Source organism: Hyaena hyaena, unplaced genomic scaffold (assembly GCF_003009895.1).
Source record: "Hyaena hyaena isolate Hyena2069 unplaced genomic scaffold, ASM300989v1 scaffold_323, whole genome shotgun sequence".
Lineage (NCBI taxonomy): Eukaryota > Metazoa > Chordata > Mammalia > Carnivora > Hyaenidae > Hyaena > Hyaena hyaena.
The window spans coordinates 1,194,476-1,215,652 of NW_024080956.1; the positions used below are offsets into that span (position 1 = coordinate 1,194,476).

The 21,177-nt window shown below is 32.7% G+C and overlaps 1 protein-coding gene across 2 annotated transcripts in view; it reads right to left on the reverse strand.

Moving 5' to 3' along the window:
- Nucleotides 1–2,656: 2,656 nt before the first annotated feature.
- Nucleotides 2,657–21,177, reverse strand: part of NCAM2 (neural cell adhesion molecule 2) — a 505,403-nt gene continuing 486,882 nt past the window's right edge. For both annotated transcript variants that reach the window (XM_039248946.1, XM_039248948.1), the window contains 3 exons: nt 17,851–18,055; nt 6,525–6,644; nt 2,657–3,607 (listed from right to left, as the gene is read on the reverse strand). In XM_039248946.1, coding sequence (XP_039104877.1) covers nt 3,496–3,607; nt 6,525–6,644; nt 17,851–18,055 — 437 coding nt within the window. In that variant the 3' untranslated portion in view covers nt 2,657–3,495. The remainder of the gene's footprint in view (nt 3,608–6,524; nt 6,645–17,850; nt 18,056–21,177) is intronic.

Genomic DNA, 21,177 nt, shown 5'->3' on the forward strand with positions numbered 1-21,177 from the left:
AATAGTACAGACAAAATGAAATGTATTTTGTGTGCATCAATTGTTTTGTCATGAATGGAAATAAGTTACACAGTATAATTTGTTATACTTAGAATTTGTACTTAAGTAAAGTCATTTGAATTGAGCTTCTTGACTAAATGTAAATAAGACAGTACAATTTAAGTGTCACAGATATGAGCAAAATATATATCAATAAAGATAGCAGTTGTTTTTTTTTCTTTTAATAAAGTAGAATGTCATGCTAATCCAAAGGCACAAATATATCTTAATTATTTAAATAAGAAGCATAAAATAAAGGTATGATTATAAAGTTACAATTAATTATTGGCACTCAAATAAATAATTTGATCAATAAAATCCCATTATATAAATGTTTAAATCAAAGACTAAAATTCATGTAAACTTCGCTGGATCAAATAGTCTTTGAAAAATGCTTTTGTAGGTATTAATAATAAAATAAGGGAAACTTTGAGAAACATTACATTAATGTTAGACGTTAGCGTCAATAAAATGGCAATAAGTCAATCTACAAAAATAATAAATAACTCTTTAGAAGTCACAATTCTTAAATTCTTTTGCAGATCATTGTAAAATATGGCGACACCTCAGTTTGTGCCAGTTTTAAAGTCAAAACACATCAAAATGATGATATTACTGTCCCTTCTTACATGTTGTTGAATATAGATTGTCATTGTCTAATTGCACCCAACCTAACAAGAAATACCAATATTTTCAGCGATATTTTCTTCTTTATTTAAAGTAGATTAGGGTTCTGACTATTTAACCCTACTTTTATTCACTCAACTTCTTTGACATTTTATACATTTTATTTAAGAGTACTCTCAGACAGTAAAAATAACATTTATACAGTAATATGGTATGTTTAATCTAGAATAAGAATGAAAAATAAGAACAGATTATTTCAGTTCTACTCATATTTTACAATTTACTACAAGCATCGCTTATTTGGAAACTTTTACAAATAGAGTAAGTTGGAGCATTCCATTGAAATGTTAAAAAATTGTTTTTATCACAGTATTGCCTTGCTCCTGCATGGCATAGATTTCAAGGACAAGAGATAAGGACCACTCAGACAACTGAAACAGTGCACTTGAAACAATCTGTCTACAATTAGTTTCAAATTATCTGCTAACTTCAGATCATTATTCCACATTAGTGGCAAGAAATTTAACAGCATATATATGTATATGTATATATATATATATATTTATATAAAAGAAATATTTAAGTAAATTGCTTTACATTGAAAGTCCAAAGAAATGAGAGAAACGGAACTTCCAGGTTGAGGAAACACAAAAATATTTGTTCTTTATTATGATTTCTCTGCTCTTGAAGTATAGCACAGATATAATAACAGTAAACATGCGAAACAGGTTTCCCAGGTTTTCTAAGTCTTTTGCCATTATTAGTTTAAAACCACGTAGCCCTATCCAGGAAAAATCAGCGTTCGTGGCTACTGCTTCCTGGACACTTTATTAAGCCTGTTAACTTTGCACAAACAAATTCAAGTATTTTGACTAGTTATAGCACATTGGTACAAAAGGGGAGAAAAACAGATAAAGCAAATAGGTGATCAGACAAACATAACTTAAATAACAGCAGTCAAATCCATTAAAAGACCAGTTGGATAATTTCTACTCAGATTCCTAGGTAGACATAGGAATTTCTTTTCTGCAAAATATGCCAGAAAAAAGTAGCTAGGAGAGTTTCCTGCACTGTAATCTTGTGAATTATGCTAACGACACTGGAGATTTAGTGCGAGAACATGCAGATGGGCACGTTCTGTCCTGCTGATAACTAAAGTTTTGTAAAATTATTTCGTTGTCTCTCCTTGCTGCCAGTTTCAAACACTTTGGAAATAGAAGTGTCCATGGGTAGCATTAATGTTATGCTTAATATTCATCAAATTATTACTATAGAGAGACAGGCTAAGTGGGTTACTCCTCACTGGGAAAATGTTCCTGCAATGTTTTACTGGTACATGTTCCCCAACTAGTCAGGATCTGAGCTATAATGCCATCTGAAACACTAAAGATTATGAATGTAATGGGACCTAAAGAAACCTTTGGCTCTCTAGGGTAAGAAATAATCTAAAATCTGCTCCCAACTGGTATGTATATTTATAATCATAAATACATTTATTTTACTTCCCGTATAAGTGAAAATCACGTTTCAGGCTTTTACCTCTGGGAGTTTGCATAGCTTGGAAGTTAATAAATATTTTATTCTGGTATAGGCCCTAACAAGTAATGTTAGAAATTTGTGTTGAGTAGCCAAGAAATTTCTCTAACCAAAGTTGTTTATCAAAATCTTAAATGACTTCTAGCTACAACATCCGGAAGAAAAACAGATAGTGACATTTCAGTCGGTTATCATGGACACTTGTATGGCATGTTTAAATGTTAATTTCTTCTTAACTTAATCACTAAGGATTTTGATTTCCATTAGCCAATTACATTTAATGACTGACCTCTAACATTTGGAAAATGAAGTTTTAAACAAAGATTATTTAAAATCATGGTCAAAAATGTATCTGAGATTAAAGTATTTGAACACTAATGACTTGTGTTTTGATAAAATCATTTAAAAAGCAAAAGATAATCACAGATTTCTAAATATATCAAGACAACATTGATATTGTTACCATTTCAATTTACTTTATTTGAAGCTGAGGGCAGAAATCAATATTATTTTCACTTGCAATACATTTATTGTTTTGTGTAATCCATAGTGAGTGATTATGGCATATATAAAGAGATTTGTGGAATCCTTCTAATCGAATTTTACACACAAGTAATATTCTTTCAGATGGGTAACAATTTTAATCTGGCACTTTAGACTATCAAAAATGAACGTTGAAATAGCACTGTAATTATAACTTAAAAAGAATTTTCCAAAGTTTCTCTCAATTTTTAATATCTGCTAAAGATAACTGGCTCCTTCAAGCCCAAGTTCCCTGAAATTCTCTTGATAAAAAGTGTAACCTTTATTAACTGTTTTCATCTGAAACTGAAATCCACCTTAATACTCTATTTGCCCAAGATAGGATTAAAAACATGCAGGGCTTTCTTATACATTGAGTTCACAAACATTTTGTTTTCTTTTGTTTTTATTTTCTTAAACCCCTATGTGTTGGAGAGGTTGTTGGATGAAATATATAGTTCTGAAGAAACAGAGCACTTCAGCTGTATAACAAATTGCAGTACTTGAATCACAGAATCAAATTGATACCCAGGAGGTGGTGCCAGTCAGGTCTCTATGGTGAAATTCATAAGAAAATAAACAGCAACAATAACAACGACAACAACAAAAGGTAATGGACCATGGGCAGGAATATTTCATCATATGTATATGTGTACAAGCTATTCCAAGCTAGAAGTTTCCCAAGAAATTAAGGTCAATGGAATAGTTTTGGTCATAGGGTCACTGCAATCCAAATGCTCCTGGTAGCGCTGTTCAAGACTCTGTAATCTGTTATGCTTTACTGTCATCTTCTTTTGATTGGATGATGTCGTTAGAAACCTTAATTTCTATAGTTTCTGGATTTAAGACTTCTTTTCCATTTTCTTCTTTTAAAGGCAATTTCCTGGAAGGAAACAGAAAAATAACAAATTTCATTTTGTAAGGCAATTTAAGTAGTATTCCTTCATATTTGTTACTGTTTTACAGAAGGAAATATCTACAATTACTAGAATGAAAAAAATCAGATGTGGTCAAGTGATACCGCATTGATAGAAAAGTAAGTAAGTAATTAGACAATATTGTGTATTGTAAAAATGTGACATACTGCAGAATGATGAAAGAAACAATATACTTGCAGATTCAGATGTACCAAAACTTTCACATTAGGGTGGCTTAGATTTGATAATCACCTATTGATACAAAAAATACAATTGTTTGCAATCTCAAAAAGCCAATTTTTTTAGATGTCAGCTAGATGAGTTACTAGCACCTAAGTTCTTTTTTAATAAAAGCAATTAATAGTTGCTGCCATATTGTTATATCTAAACTTCAAAACCTGGGTGAATTAGCTCTATTCCCTGGAACTTAATGAAAAGAAATATATCTCATCATTTTCTCACTTTCTACATTTACTGTATATGTTTTCTTTCATTGGTCTCTTGTCACTATTATGTTTTATTATTTTTGTATCACTTATGAGCATATTTTTAAGAGTGTTTTTCAATTATAATCTATGAAACATAACAACCAGTATTTCTTAATATTAATATAGCTTCACAAATCTTACTGTGATGACAATGATTTTAGATTTATAGTTTTTTCTACCAGTCTTGAACTGGTTTACTATTATGCCTTATGTATATGGCTTTCAGGATAAATGCCCTCCCTTGACAAAATATAATCCTACATCAAAAAAAATTCAAATTCGGTTCTATATGTAACCTCACCATTTTGTGGGGTGGTGAACATTATTACTATGCTATTTTCTCTGGGATTTACTTATAATTTCTTTTATACTTTTGAATGAGAAGAGGAAGATCAATGCTCTTATGTGTAAACTAACCAATCAAAAGTAAGTCACAGGTAAAAACTACTATGACACATTGCTGAGAACGAGAGAGCTTCTACTTTGCACCTACTAGGGCAGGCTGTTTTATGTGTATTGTAAATAGTGCTTTTACAGTTCTTCCCTTCTCCCATACCCAAGTAGTGCACACATTGACAATAAAAGATAAAACAATGGGTCATTTCTAGCAGCAAAACATAGAGAAATTTAGAGCGTGAATGGGAGGTTAGCATAATGCTTAGTATACTCATACTTAAAGAACTATGTAAGAGTTTGTAATTAACCAATGTTTTCAACTAGTTCTTGGATGATGAATTTTTGCATCTCTAATTTTCACTACTTATGTTTATGTATGTGTTTTTTAAAGATATATTAATTCTATTATTTTTATATTGAGTATTTCTTTTCTATAATTGGGGATCAGAGTAGTTATTAAAACATTTTTTGTTTTGCTTTTGTTTTAATTTTGCAAAAATATACTGTCATGTGTAAGAGAAGTCTTAGCTGGATTTTTTTTTTTGCAGTTTTAAGATTTTATTTATTTATCTATTTATTTATTTATTTCTGAGATTTTATTTAAATTCAAGTTAGTTAACATATAGTGTAGTATTGGTTTCAGGAGTAGAATATAGTGATTTATCTCAGTATTCTATAGCACTGTAAGTTCTTACAGCTCTCAGATTCTACACACACCAATCTCTCGTTGAATGTATTCATTAATAGATAGAACTTTGTTTTGCTGTGTAGTATTCTGCTTCATTGCAAATACATCTGAATTCTGAAGGAGAAACTATAGAACCCACCGTGTAAAAGCTGCCTCTACAAAAGTCAACTTCAATTTAGAAGGCAATAATCTCTAAATGTGGTCACTGACATGACCTAAGGATTTATGCTGAAATTTTAGCTACAGAGTAGTACTTTGTATTTCTCTAAATAGTAATTATTTCAGCCCCTTGAGAATAGAGAGGAGGGATTTCTGAAACAAGTATTTTCTTCACCTGTGACAACACTCATCTTCGGATTTAGGATGAGAAGCCTAAATCAAATTTCTCTGCAAGGGAATGTTTGCTGGTAAAGAAAAAGGGAGCTATAAGAAGTAAAATTCCGGGGCGCCTGGGTGACTCAGTTGGTTAAGGGTCTGACTTAGGCTAAGGTCATGATCTCACCTCAAGCTCTGTCTCTCTTTGTCTCAAAAATAAATAAACATTTAAGAAAATAAATAAAATAAAATTCAAAAGTCATTTTGGTGAGCAGTATTTAAAGGACAATATGATAGTCCTGGTTTTTTAGTATTCGATGGATTCCACAGAATACTATTATCACGTCTTAATAACACTTTTGGCTCTAATCATTTTAACTTTCATGTGACTGAACATAATCTTTGCACACGTTCATCAACTTTTAAAATTTAGTTGGAATACCTGCTGTAGTTATAATGGAATTCTGATGGGTATAGAAAAAGTAAATAATATAATCTTGAATGGAAAGCAAGCACCATTTCCTATATAGATATTAAAATAATAGGCAATTTAACAGTAATTCTTCCACTCCTAATAATATTCTTTCTTCATAATATAGACGTGTGTATATATCACACTATTAATTTTTATTTTAAATTGTCATAGTCATATTCAGAATAATGACTAATTTCCTGACACATTTTTATTTCAGTAAAAATCACATTTGAAAGTATGACTTTCTTAACAAGTAAGTTAAGTGTAAAAAACTCCAACTCCAACACCTTCCATCTTTCTGACATTTTTCCATAAAATTATAAATATATGTTTGAACGGTAGATTTTCTCTGGCATTGATACAAATTTTTCATGTGGAATGTCTCAAAAAAAGGGATTTTCAATATTCACATGTATTTTCCTTGAAAAAGAAATAATTTTCCACAAACGAATTATTGTAAATATATGCTACCATTTTATAAATATTTATCCAAAAATAATTAAGCATTTGAAGCTACATACTCAGGTTCTGTCAGTGGTGTGGTTTCATTTGGCTCATTTACTGGGCTCCCATCCTCATGATTAGTAATTCTTTCATCCTCTGTTCTCATCTCCACTATTGGTTCTTTTGATCCATCTTTCCTAGAAAAATAACCAAGCAAACAAACAACATTACTCATATAACATAAAAATATATGCATTATGAAACATAGATAAGAATCTCTAATTAATCCCTTCCTCAAATCCAACATGGTCATATTAATAATACCACTAAGGGGCCCCTGGGTTGTTCATTTGGCTGAGCATAGGACTTTCGCTCAGATCATGATCTCATAGTTTATGTGATCAAGCCCCGCATGGGACTTTGCACTGATGGTGACGAGCCTGCTTGGGATTCTGTCTTCCTGTCTCTCTTTGCCTCTCCCCTACTCTATCTCTCTTTCTCTCCCTCCCGTGTGCACCCTCTCTCTGAAAAATAAACATTAAACAAATAGAAAGAAAGAAAAAGGGGGTGCCTGTATGGTTCAGTGGGTTGGGTCTCCAACTTTAGCTCAGGTCATGATCTCAGGGTGCATGGGTTCAAGCCTCGTGATGGACTCTGTGCTGCCAGTTCAGAGTCTGGAAGCTGCTACAGATTTTATGTCTGCCTCTCTCTCCCTGCCATTCTCCCACCTGTGCTCTCTGTCTCTCTCAAAAATATTTAAAAAAGAATATCACTAAGAAATTTTTTTTCATTTAAATTCATCTCACTCATGTAATTTTCACTCAGAAGGAAATAGAAAAAAGAAATTTCGTTTTGTCTAGATTCCTTTTCTCATCAAAACTGTGTTAATTTTTTATAAAAGTCCAAATTTTAAATTCAATTGTGCAGTTTATTTTTGGAAATAAATAAAAAAAATACTTTGTTAAATAAAATTATGACATGAAGTAGCTTTTTCCTCCTAACTAGCAATATGTTTTAATTTTTATTTGAAATATAGCATCAGCAACATTGCTTTTATATTAAAATTTGGAATATAAGATTTATGTTTTATTGTTTTAAATGCCTCTATGAATTTATATGAATGATTTTAACTACAATATGATATTGACTTAACATATTACATTTTCAAGAAAATAGTTCAAATAAAAACAATATTATAACATATATGCATGATGTTTTCACTTGTAACTTCAAATCCAGGCCATCTTCATTGGATTTTTCAAATAAGAGAGTGCGTGTAATTGTTCATAATTGTGAAAAGTAGAAAGTTTACTGCAAAATCTCATATCTCAAAAAAGGAACAAAAAATAAGGAAGGCATTTAGAGATGATAATGAGTACAGTGAGATATAAAGATTAGAAACAACACATTCATAACGCAGGTTATAATTATGGCATAAGTTAAAAAAAAAAAAAAAAACCTCAGGAGAGAGATAGGGGTCTTTCATCCAGGCACGTGGTCTTCCTGTACAATGCTACAGCTATACTCTAACATATTTACCCAAATAAATTGAAAATCTCGACTTACACAAAAATATGCACATGAATGGTTATAGAAGTTTTATAAATTGAAAACAACAAAGATGTTTCTCAATGGGTGAATAGATAAATGAATTGTGATCCATCCATACATTTGAATATTATTAACCAGTAAAGAGAAATGAGGTATCAAGCCCCAAAGACATGGAAAAACTTTAAATGCATTTTGCTAAAGAAAATAAACCAATCTGAAAAGGCTTTATATTGTGTAATCCCAATTTTATAACATTTTGGAAAAATGCAGTTAAAGAGAAAATAAGAAGATCAATGTATGTCAGGCATTCAAGTCCAGGGAGGGATGTAATGTAGAACTCTGGTAATGGCAGATATATGACATTAAAATTAGTCCTTAAAAATCAAGTAAACTGGGAGCACACACAAAACAAAGCAAACAATTAAACGCTGACAGTGGCACAAATATTTAACAGACCTAACAAATGCTGACACTTGAACAGGAAAATATTAAGAATGAGTAAAACACTTTTGATCAAGTGGCTGATTGAGTATAACTCTTATCTTACTTAGTATGTAGGTCCCTCACATACATGTACATCAAAATTTTAAGAAAGATGTCAGTAAAAGTAGAAGAAAATCTAGAACTCTATCACCTGTTGTTAATAGTGAAGAATTCTTTATATCTCTAAAACAGAAATGCCTGGTAGGACTGGTGATTCAGACATGTTTAGCAACATTTCCTGAATAGGGGTTCCAAGTAAGCAAGACCTACATAATAGTAAAGATGATTAAAGAGCCCACCACCATTAAATTTTAGTTATATGGTATTTTGTTTGCTGTTGTTGTTATTCTTCAATTCATTCTTCTAAAAAAATTCTTCATGAGGGCATCTGGGTGGCTCAGTCTGTTAAGCATCCAACTCTTGGTTTCGGCTCGGGTCATGATCTCACCGTTTTTGGGTTTAAGTCCCGCATCAGGCTCTGTGCTGACATGTGGAGTCTGCTCTGGATTCTCCCTCTCTCTCACCCCTCCACCACGGAAGCATACCCTCTGTCTTTCTCTCAACATAAATAACTAAACTTTAATGAAAATTAAAAAATAAAAATTCTTCAAGATGCCAATGCTTTTGATGTCAGAGGATGATACTGTTTGGGAAAATGTAGTTATTGATGATTCTGAGCAAAAAGTGATTCAAAAGGCTGGATTTTATTTTTAATTATATTAACAATTGGTTCAGATAAAATAAAACACAATGCAAAAAAAAAAAAAAAAAAGACCGTGAATTTGAATTTAGTTATATCTTCCCTATTGAAAATAATATGTAAACAAAAAACTTGAAACTAGAAATGATAAAATTACTAACAGGAAATTAAATAGTAACAAGAGAACATGGTAAGTTGTCTTAAAAATCCTTATTTTTGTTTTTTTTTTAATTTTTTTGGGGGGGTAAAGCATCAGTGGGGGAGGGACAGAGAGAGAGGGAAACAGTGGTTCTAAAGCAGACTCTAGACTTTGAGGTGACAGCAAAGAGACCAATGTGTGGCTCAAATCCACAAATCACGAGATCATCACCTGAGGGAAGTCAGACGCTTAACAGACTTAACCACCAAGGTACCCCCTTATTTTTATTTAATGATCTTTAAAAATTTTAACTAGCTAGGCTCTTCATATAGTATAGAATTCTACAAAAGGATATATAGAGAAAAGTACACCTCTCCACCATTCCTTATTTACAGGATCTTTAGTTCCCTATCAAGTAGACAATTACTGTTATATCCCTTCTATATGTACACTAGCATATATGCATAACAATGCAGGTAGTTATTTTCACACAAATGGCACACAAGAACTGAATATAATTTTGCCTTTTTTTTTTTTTTAATATATAGAGAGAGCAAATGGGGAAGAGGGACAGAGTGAGAGAGAATCTAAAGCAGGCTCCACACTCAGCACAGAGTCCAATGTGGAGATTGATCCCATGACCCTGGGATCATAATCTGAGCCAAAATCAAGAGTTGGAGGTTCAACTGACTGAGCCACCCAGACACCCCTAATTTTGCCTTTTCAATTAACACTAGACATTATCTGAGCTCATAAAAGAATAGTTAGAGCTGCCTCTTTTTTTTTTTTCATGGTGCATATTATCCCAATGTATATGTTCATCACCATATATTTGGCCAGTATCCAACCAACTGACATTTAGGTTGATTCCAGTATTTTCTATTACAGTATATACTGTAAGGAGTATGAAGTGCATATTTTACTTACCCTTAGGTGAAAATAACTGAGGCACACATATAGCTTACATGAGTCTAATTCCTATCTTATGTAAGTTATATTTAATTTTACTTGGTATCAGAATTATTACTGATATTTGTTGTCGAATTATAAAAAGTGGCAAGGCAATATTTTGTTTGAATTAGCATAAAATGTGTGTCACAATTTATAGACAATTTCACAACATATACACTGATATAAAATAAATGCACTCCGTCCATGTGTCAAGAACTGATTATTAAGCAGAAAATAACAAGTACATACAGGAGAGTAGTTAAGAGATGTTCCCTGAAACCAACTGGTAGCTCTCATTAACTCACTGCATATGCATTTCTGTGTCCTATTGTCTGTACAGTGAAACAGAGAACCAAACTAACCTCTTCAGAGTGTAAGGCCTGACATATATGCAGTGCTTAATTGGTAACTATCTTCAGTATCCTGGGAGGGCAAATAGGATTCATGTTGGGAAATACATTACTAATACTGTCAACCTCAACGAATTAAAGGAAAACAAATGAAAACATCTTGCAGCATATCAAGAAAGAGCTATTTCATAAAAATTAATCAATTCTTGAATAGAAATTGAAAGATTCACATAACTAATGGCATCATAAACAAAACCCAAATTTTGGGATACACTGGGAAAAATATTTGTAACAAATACAACATCAAATAATTATGGTCACACTATACAATTAAAAAGTAAGAGATGGGTGCCTGGGTGGCTCAGTTTGTTAACCATCAGACTCTTGATTTCGGCTCCGGTCATGATCTCGTAGTTTCTGTATTCAGGCGCAGTGTTGGGCTCTGCATTGATCATGCGGAGCCTATTTGGGATTCTTGCTCTCTCCCTCTCTCTCTGCCCCTCCTTCTCTCTCTCTCTTTCTTAAAATAAATAAATATGCTTAAATTTTTTAAAGTAAGAGAATAGTTAAATAACTGCACGAAAAAATAAGTAAACAACTCCATAAAAATGTGTAAAGAGTATGAACAAAAAATCCCCTAAGAAATAACGTGACCAAAATAAAATTAAATAAGCTCAGACCTAACCTGGATTAGAAAAAATACATATTTTAAATAATACCTTTCACTTATTATATTGACAAAAATAAAAATTTATAACACTTACATATTTGACAAGAAATAGAGAAATATATCTTATCTTATTTTACCGGGAGTATGAATTGGTATAAACTATTGTGGGCAATTTGTCGATATTTTTCAGTTTTCATCTATATCTCTTATCTAGGAGCTTAGTGTACATTTACAACAAGATTTATGTAAAAATTAACCTCAAAACAGCATAATATACTTCAATATAATAAAATGTTGAAAGTTTCATCTAAATTGTAGGAAAAGCGGATAAATGCATTTTGGCATTTGAAACTATGGAATATTACTTATATATAAAAAGAATGGGTCAGAAAATTTACATGCTGAAAAGGTACATTATTGAAGCTGTAATGCTATCTCAGGAAATATTACAATAATAGATATACATATATATGTATGAATATATAGATATCAGTGTGTGTGTGTGTGTGTGTGTGTGTGTGTGCACGTGTATGTGTGGTGTATAAGTCAGATGTAATTCTTACCTTTACTTCTTATAGATAAAGTATTTATTCCCTCCAGCTTCTTTCAAGATTTTTTTTATCTTTGAATTTCTGTAGTTTGAAAATTTTATGACAAGGTATAGTTTTCTTTTGTGTTGTTTGTTTTGTTTTGTTTTGGGCATTTGCCCTCCTTGATGTTCTCTGAGCTTCCTGGACCTGTGGTTTCATGTCAGATATTAATTTGGAGAAGTTCTCCATCATTAATGTTTCAGATATTTCTGTTCCTTTGTTTATTTCTTCTGGTATTCCTATTACACATATGATTCACCTTTTGTAGTTGTCCTATAGTCTTGAGATATTTTTTCATTTTTTTGTTTTGTTCATGATGGGTTTTTTTTTGTTGTTGTTATTTTCTATTAATATCTTCTCAAAGTTCAGAGATTCTTTCTTGAGCCGTGTCTAGTTGACTAATATATTCTTTATTTCTATTAGGAAGTTTTTGATCTCTAATATATTTTTTGGATTATATTTCAGAATTTCATCATTCTACTTACATGACCCGTCTCTTCTTTCATGCTGTCCTATAGAGCTCTCACCATATTACTCATATATTTCAGAACAAGTCTTGGTCTGAAAATTCCAAAATCCCTGTTTTCTCTGCATCTGGCCTTGATGCTACCTCTGTCTCTTTAAAAATGATTTTTGCCTTTAGTAGGCCTGATATTTTTTTTCCTGGTACTGGGACATGATGTACTAGTTCGAAGAACTGCTAAATATAGGTGTCTACTAATATGGTGGTAAAGTGGGATGTGGAGAGGGGGTATTCAATCGTCCTATCACTATGTGTCTGTCATTTAGTAAGTCTGCCCCAAGGTTGTGACCTTCACAATGGCTTCTTGGATTTTCCCCCATTAAGTGAGTCAAGATGGTAGAAGTGATTGGAGTTAGGTATTTCCCTTCTCTCGTGTGGCAGCAAAGGGAGATGGATTTGGGTTTTTCTCTTTCTGCCCATTGAAAAGCCAATTCCACACATAAAGCCTTTCTCCCTCTCTCTCTCTCTCTCTCTGTCTCTGTCTCTGTCTCTCACACACACACACGCACAAACACACACATACTTTGACTAGTTTCTTCCTTTTATATATATATATACACACATATATAAATTTATGTATAAATTTATGTTATATATCTATTAGTTCCTTTATACATTTTATTAGATATATAAAAATATATAATATATAAATATTATATAATGAAATATGATATATAAATATTATATTTATGTATAATAAAACATATATATATATATTTAGTACCTTTACAGCTTGCTCACGTATTTCTGACCAGGAAAATTATTATTTTTTTACATAGCATATATAACAGAAATTATTTATTCACTTGTTCGTTTGTTTCTTCACTGAAATTTATTTCCCAGCTGAATAAAATCTAGATGATGGAAGGGACTAGTTTGCTTTTCCTCACAGTTGTATCTCTGGGCCTTTGAATAGTGCCTGATTATGTACGTGTTGAATAAATATTTATTAGCATAAATTAATGCTTGGGTAAACAAGAGTAGAAGTAGAGTTTGATAAACTAGAAATCATTCATCATTTTATTAGATAAATAATGAAAATGAAAGATAAATGTAAGTTTAATTTAAATTTATAAAAGCCAAACAATGGACAATTCAAGGACTTTACATGAAAGTAATTCTGTGTGCCTTTGACTTTTTCTTTTCTGCCACTTGCTACTCTTTAAAAAAGAATACTCTGTGTAATTAACATATTTAGTCATAAATCTGCATAGTCTTATAATTGTGATAACATGAAAGTACCAGTCTAAGAATGTTTTGGATTATGTTTAGTTGTCAATAAAGAGCCAATCCATCCAATCAGTTATATTCTATTTCTCATTGTGATTTATATATATTTGTAATATTTAACATAATATTTCCCAATTTGAACAATGAATTTTTGAATAGGCACTGAAAACTCTTTTCCCAAGGCAGGGGAAATGATAATATAAAAAGTTATGATTGATAAAAAGCATGGAAATAACCTCATGTTTTCATCTTCCCAAGTCTTTAAGGTTAATTAAACTCAGCAGGAGTTAAAAATAGAAGTGTTGATGGAAAAAATACCAATTAATAGAGTGAAATAAAAATAAATACTAGAACTGAATGTCCCTTATTGTTTTGCACATGGTCACCAATATTTCTCCAGTTAATTAAGACAAAAATATGATTTCTCTCTTTCTTTCACCCCCAAAGCCAAATCAATCGATAGTAGTTGTTCTACCTCAGCAACCTCTAATCTCTGTACACTTTAAGATCCCTGTAGTACTACTACCTTAGTCCAAAGACTATCATTTTGTATGTCCAGTATTTCAAGATCTTCCCATTCAGTCTTTCTGGTTCTAAATCTTTCCTTTACACCTACCAACCTTCCAGTAATTCATTCTTCACAAGTCACTGAAATAATCTTTAAACCTCTCAGGAGCTTTCTATTAAAAAAAAAAAATGTCCCTTACTTTGACTGAAGATTTAATATTTTGGTACTTAGATAACTCTCCAAACTGTCATTTGTACCCGACTCTCTTGGCCTAACACCACTCGTGTTTATTTGTCCTTTAACACAGTAAGCTTATTTTTGTCTTAATGACTTTCCTATTAATTGTTCCACCTTTTAGAATGTTCCCTTCCCTTCCAAGACCTTTCATGACCCTATCTGTAGTAATAATTTATCTCTCCTTTTTTCTTTTTTCTTTTTTCTAGTCTGTATTATTACCACTTTTTTTTTTAGTTACTGCTTATTATCTGTCTTCCTAAATCAGAACAAGAGTTTCATGTGACTAAAATTCTTACTTGCTTTGGTCACCTCTTTACTGCTAGGTTGTATACCAGTGCGTGTTACCTACTATTTATCCAGTAAATATTTGCTCAATCGATCTCCTGGAATGAAGATAGATAAAATTCAGCTTTGAGTTATGTGTGTGTGTATACATGTGTGATATGTATAATTATGTCATATAGTACATTGTTTTCTCAGTATACGAAAAAGAAACTAAAATTAAGTTTGGTACATATTTATTTAGTTAATAAGACAATGTAAAGGCACAGCCACTTATTAAAAAGTAGACTATGTTCTAATAAGGAAAGCAAGAGATACTGGGTAGTAAACTGATCTTGCTATGTTTAACCTGACACACGTTAATGTCCCATTCAAGTCTGAAGTAGAGCCTGATTTCTGTTTATTCTCTTTTGTGTTCTGTGTCCAGGTCAAATGTCCAGGTGACATTTGGATTGTGAAATGAATCTAATGTTTTTGAAATGAGGCTATCTAATTTAGTATCCCATTAAGTGAAAATATCCCTTATAGAGTATCCATAACAAATGGTCATAGACAAATTGTTTATTAGGATGGATTTAGGCGTGACAATAAAAACAAACAACAACAACAAAACAATACAGCCATGCAGAATGGATTCTCCTGTATTTCCAAGCCTAGAAATTAATGCATGAGACCATACTTGCCTAAATGCATGTATAGAAAAACAATTGGAAATAACTCAGCTTTAATGGTTTTTAATGCTTATTTATTATTGTGAGAAAGAGAGAGATAAAAGTGTGAGCAGGGTAGAAACAAAGAGAGAGAGAGACATAGAATCTGAAGCAGGCTCCATGCTCTGAGCTGTCAGCACAGAGCCTGATGGGGAGTTTGAACTCACAAGCCATAAGATCATGACCTGAGAGGAAGTTGGACACTTAACTGACTGAGCCACCCAAGTGCCACAGAAATAACTCAACTTTAAAAAGAAATGAATTACTGAAAAACATAACACCATGAATGAATGCTAAAATATGATGCTAAATGAAAGAAGCCAGACACATAAGAATAAATATTCCAGTAATCCATTTATATCAACTTCTATAACAGTTAAAAATTAATTACAATGAAAAAGAATCAGAATAGTAATTGCCTGGGGCAGGGGGTGGGTAGTATGTGTTGTTTAGGTAAAAGCATGAGAGAAAATTTTTTTAGGTTTATTTATTTTGAGAGATAGAGAGGGAGTAAGTGAGTGAGTGTGGGTGAGTAGGGGAGGGGCAGAGAGAAAGAGAGAGTCCCAAGCAGGCTCCATGCTGTCAGTGCAGAGCCCCACATGGGGCTTGATCTCACAAGCCATGAGGTCGTGACCTGGGCCAAAATCAAGAGTCGGATGCTCAATTGACTGAGCCATCCAGGCACCCCTAGAAATTTTTTTTTTTTTTTTTTTACCCCTAGAAATTTTGAGGATGATGCTAAATTTCTGAGTTTTGATAAATCTTGAGTATACAGATATAAACCTTTATCAAAACTCATTAAGGGAACATTTTGTGCATTTTACTTTATGCAAGTTTTACCTAAAGATAAGTATGCATAATAGGAAAGTCGCATTGTGTAGGGGTTAAATGTACTCATGTATTTTGAAAGGCAAAAAATAAAATAATGGATAAAAGATGGATAAATACATAATAAGGGAAATATAATAAGATATTTGTTTTAGAACCCAAGTGGTTGCTAAATGGGTGTTTGCTATAAAATTCTTTCAACTCTTTTGTACGTTTAAAAATATTCATAATGAATTATTAGAAAAACTTATACAGGAAAACTGTAAGTTTAAAAAGTAAAGGAAATCTTAATTCTTAAGAATGCTTATTTTTGATTGCAGTGTTTAATATATATATAGGTATACAAACACACCTATATCTACACATGAACATTGTGTGTTTATATGTGAGTGTGCATGCTCTCCAACTTTTGTTTTAATTTTTAATTATCTTTTTATTTATTTTGGAGAGAGAGAGAAAGTGCCTGAGTGGGGAAGGGACACAGAGAGAGAGAGACAGCCTGCCAAAGCAGGCTCTGGGCTGACAGCACAGAGTGCAATACAGGACTAGAACTCATGGACCCCTGAGGTCATGACCTGGGCCAAAGCTGGATGCTTAATCACCTGAGCCACCCAGGCGGCCCACTCCAACTTATGTTTTCATTGAGCCTTTTGTACTTTTGAAATTAGATACAAAGCTATTAAAAGACACAGGAGAAAAAACCCAGAAAAGTATTAAAATTTCTTAGCTGCTCTTTTACATGACAAAGGAGGCTTGTATTCAGAAGTAGAGTCATGCATTCAGTCATGTATTCAAAGGGTCTACAGTATTCAACTCTGTGTATTTTTGTGGAATTCGTAATCTGTCTAATTGTTCGATGCCTCAGAGAGCTCCAAATTCTAACATTTAATCATCTTTTGATCAAAATTTGAAAGTAAATTCAGAATTTGCAGTAATGTACTGCATGGCACATATAACATTTCTATACAGTCCGGAAACCTCTATGTAATCACTTCATACACTTGTAAGAATTGGCATAATTTATTACTTTACTCAGTTTAACCAAGTTTTGCTGTTGGTGTTCTTCTTTTATTCAATATAAACTGAAGAATGGTGGGAGAAATCACAAATACATTTGTACCCTTATCTATCTTTCTATCTATATTTTTATTTTTCTATCTATATTTTTTAATGTTTATTTATTTTTGAGAGATAAACAGACAGAGTTCGAGCAAGGGAGGAGCAGAGAGAGAAGTAGGCACAGAATCTGAAGCAGGGTCCAGACTCTGAACTGCCAGCACAGAGCCTGACAGAGGGCTCGAACTCACAAACTGTGAGTGATCTGAGCTGAAGTCGGCCCCTTAACCAACTGAGCCCCTTTTTCCCTTTTTCCCAAGGCACCTCTTTTTCCATCTATATTTAAATCATGACAGTAACTATGTTTTGTGTCGATCCCATTAAATTTTTTTATAGTCTGTTTTCAAAAACATTTGGCTCTATAAGGTGTCATATTGAAGGTCATATAGATCTAAGATCTGAAAGCAGGCAGTACTGTGTCCAACAGTCTTACGATCAAGCTCTTTACCTGGAAAATAGAATCCCTGAATGAAAGTCCCCAAGCTTGATTGTGACATTTGTGTAATGTAATGCAGTGCAAATGTCTGATACTCACAGGTATGCTGCTTTTCCTTCTTCGAGTTCTTTACTCTTCCCACTGGAGCCACTTTTCTTCCCGCACATTCTCCTTGTGATGCACATCAATAGCCCGCATTGTCGGATGAAGAAGCAGCTGACGTCTGTTACCACCAGGATTAGCAAGAGTGCCGCAACCCCCAGGCCAATGACGGCTCCAAGCCCAAGACCATTAAAAAGTGTATCTTCAAAAATAAAAGAAAATATTTTTACTAAGCTCCAAATTAGAAAAGATTAGACAGTTATGTTGAAAATTAATTTTAACTAAGGAGACAGGAAAAAGTGATAGGCACTGTCAGGTTTCAATTTCATAATTGATGGGAACCATTCTCCAGCGTTCAAACAATATTTTAAGCAACTGACATGTTAATGATTTGAAATATTTTTTCAAACTTTATTTAGGAAATAAAAAGCCTCTTAAGTAACTCTTCTTTCCAAAGTACTTTTTGATTTCCTCGGGGGAAGATAATGAGATAATGACGATTATCACATCCTAACTCTCCTGTGTCAGAAAGTCACAACCATTTATGGGTCATCATATTGTTAAGAGGAAAATATAGCTAAAACTCCTGTAAGAGAGGGTTAAATAAATGTCCTACATGGAATTATTTTAGTGTTAAGTCTTAAACTTGCAAATTCTGTGTGCTCCAAGCACTTTGTTTTGAAAGAGAATACATTATAAAATATCTGTATGTGAATAGTTTGAAAATCATCATTTTAGAATAAATGGCTTACTTGTATTTTTTTCACTTAATATTTTAATAAATGATGTTAGACTAAAGGCAAAATTTTACAGAGCTATTGTACGTATGATCTCTTAGGAATACAATATGGGAGGGTAGGGAAAGATGGGGGCCATTTTTCCTTGGCATGTGGTTGATGGAATTTCTGAGTGTCGTGCAGAAAGCATCCATGTGAAGTGACTGGGAATAGGGTGGGACATGCTGACTGACAAAGTAGAACCAGCATGAGCACTGGCAGTGAAAACGAACCAAGTGTTTTATGCCTGTAGTTGAATATGAGGGCTTACTACACAGTTATAACAGTATTAGCACAAAAACAAGCACAATGGAAAGTGATTAAACTGGTCATACTGTGTGTTCTCTAGAGGGAAAATAAGATTATCATAAGACAATTTTAGAGAAAGTTTCAAAGTGATTCAACACAATTCTGTTAACATTTGCTCCTGTAACATTATAAAACTACAATGATCTATTTTAATGATAAAATACATTTATTCCTCAGTAGCATAATGGCATGTAACGTATGTGAATGGTGTGGAATGCAAGTGACATACAGGGAAAGACTTGGTTTGTGAAAACCACTTTTGAAAAAAATACAAACGTAAAACAAAGTTTTCCTCAATTATACTTTTAAAAATTAAGTCATAACATTTTATTAATGACTTAAAGAATTTGTGGTAAAGGAATCACTATCATTATTCCTGCTTTGTATCAATAAGTTGGTACTGAATTACGTACAGCACAACTGTCTGAATTCTAGTTTATTTTTCTGCAGAATGACTGAGCCTCACATGTACATTTATTTAATCTTTATTTTCCTTCAGGAAATACACACTACATTAAAAAAATCATTCTATTTATGACATGAGTCCTGCCACTTTATCCAGGAGACTCTGCTGTTTACCTGTGCCAGAAAATGGAGATAATTCTAAGCATCTCCATGAAGGTGCAGATGAGAATTCCTTAAGTATTGAATCAACAAACTTGCAATTTTCATGCCCAAAGTATAATTTTTATTACAATTATTTTATTTCTGATAAAGAGAAAGAGGTAACAAACACATAATTGTGTTGGAGGAAAAATAATTTTTTCATGTTATTTTCAAAATTTCCTTTACCCACCAACTTTTAACATGCTATGTAGGTATTGATAGTTTAGAAAAATGGATCTAATTCACTAAGTTCCAGAGAAATTATTAATTTCCACAGAACTATTCTCTGTTTTAATTTTTTAAATTTATTTTTTAATTTTTTAATGTTTATTTATTTTTGAGATAGAGAGACAGAGCTTCAGTGAACAGGAGATGAGCAGAGAGGGAGGGAGACACAGAATCCAAAGCAGCCTCCAGGCTCTGAGCTGTGAGCACAGAACCTGATGCGGGTCTCGAGTTCACAAACTGAGAGATCATGACCTGAGTTGAAGTTGGACACCTAACCGACTGAGCCACCCAAGTGCCCTAGAACTATTCTCTTATTACATGAAACCACTTTGAGGAAAGACTAAAGGGAACAAAGTATTTTTCAACCATGGGAATTTCTTCCATTTTTTTCTGCCAAGTTCCAATATACAAATGGAGAGTGAGATTCTAAATATTATCTATCAATTTTCAAAGATATATCTATATGCAAGATTTTTAAAAACTAGTGCCTCATGCTATAAAAGTAATATATTAATTAAACTATGCTTTCTTTTTACAATTAAAAAACTTTTTATGCATTTTCTTCCATTATGCATTTCAAATGTAAATGATTCTTACCTGAAATGTACAATTAGAGTATAATAAGACAATTCATCCATGAAATTTCTTTGATTACAGATTAAGCCAGTTCTTTTTTCAAAATGCTTAGGAATTCATTTTGATGCACTGCATGTGATTCATCAACCAAAGCTCTGAAAAGATGAATTGAAAAATACATATCTGATTGGGCATGAGCCCCTGCAGACATATTGTCTCAATGGCCCTTGCTGCACTTTAAACTAGTCACTCCTCTTCCACTTTACTTAGGTTCCTCTCATGTGCAGAAAGGTTCTAGGCAATAAAGCCCACAGATCGATGATGATCTATCTACTAGGTCTTCATTTACCTTTTTTAAGTATGAAAGTACTGGCTTTTTACTCAAATGCACTGACTGAACCTGAGGTCCATCACATACTGCTGTACATCCCTGGATAAGGCAGCTAACTTCTCTGAGGCTGAGATGCCACTTTATTAAAATGAGGACAGTTATGGAAACAACAACAATCACAAACTAGATCATGGGGTTTTTGGAAAGACTGCTGTGAATATTTTAATGTACTTAATACTTCTACCACTTACTGCCCAGCACTAGGTAAAAATTTAACAAGTATTAGCAACATGACTACTACTACTACTACCTACTACTACTACTACTACTACTACTATTTTGCTATTGTAAAATTTTAAAGAAATGAGGTTTTGGTGGAAAAATAGATCATCTAAAGTTAAATTAGTCTGAGGGCACCTGGGTGGCTCAGTCAGTTAAGCATCTTACTCATGACTTTGCCTCATTTTCCATTGGTTCGTGAATTTGAGCCCCATGTAG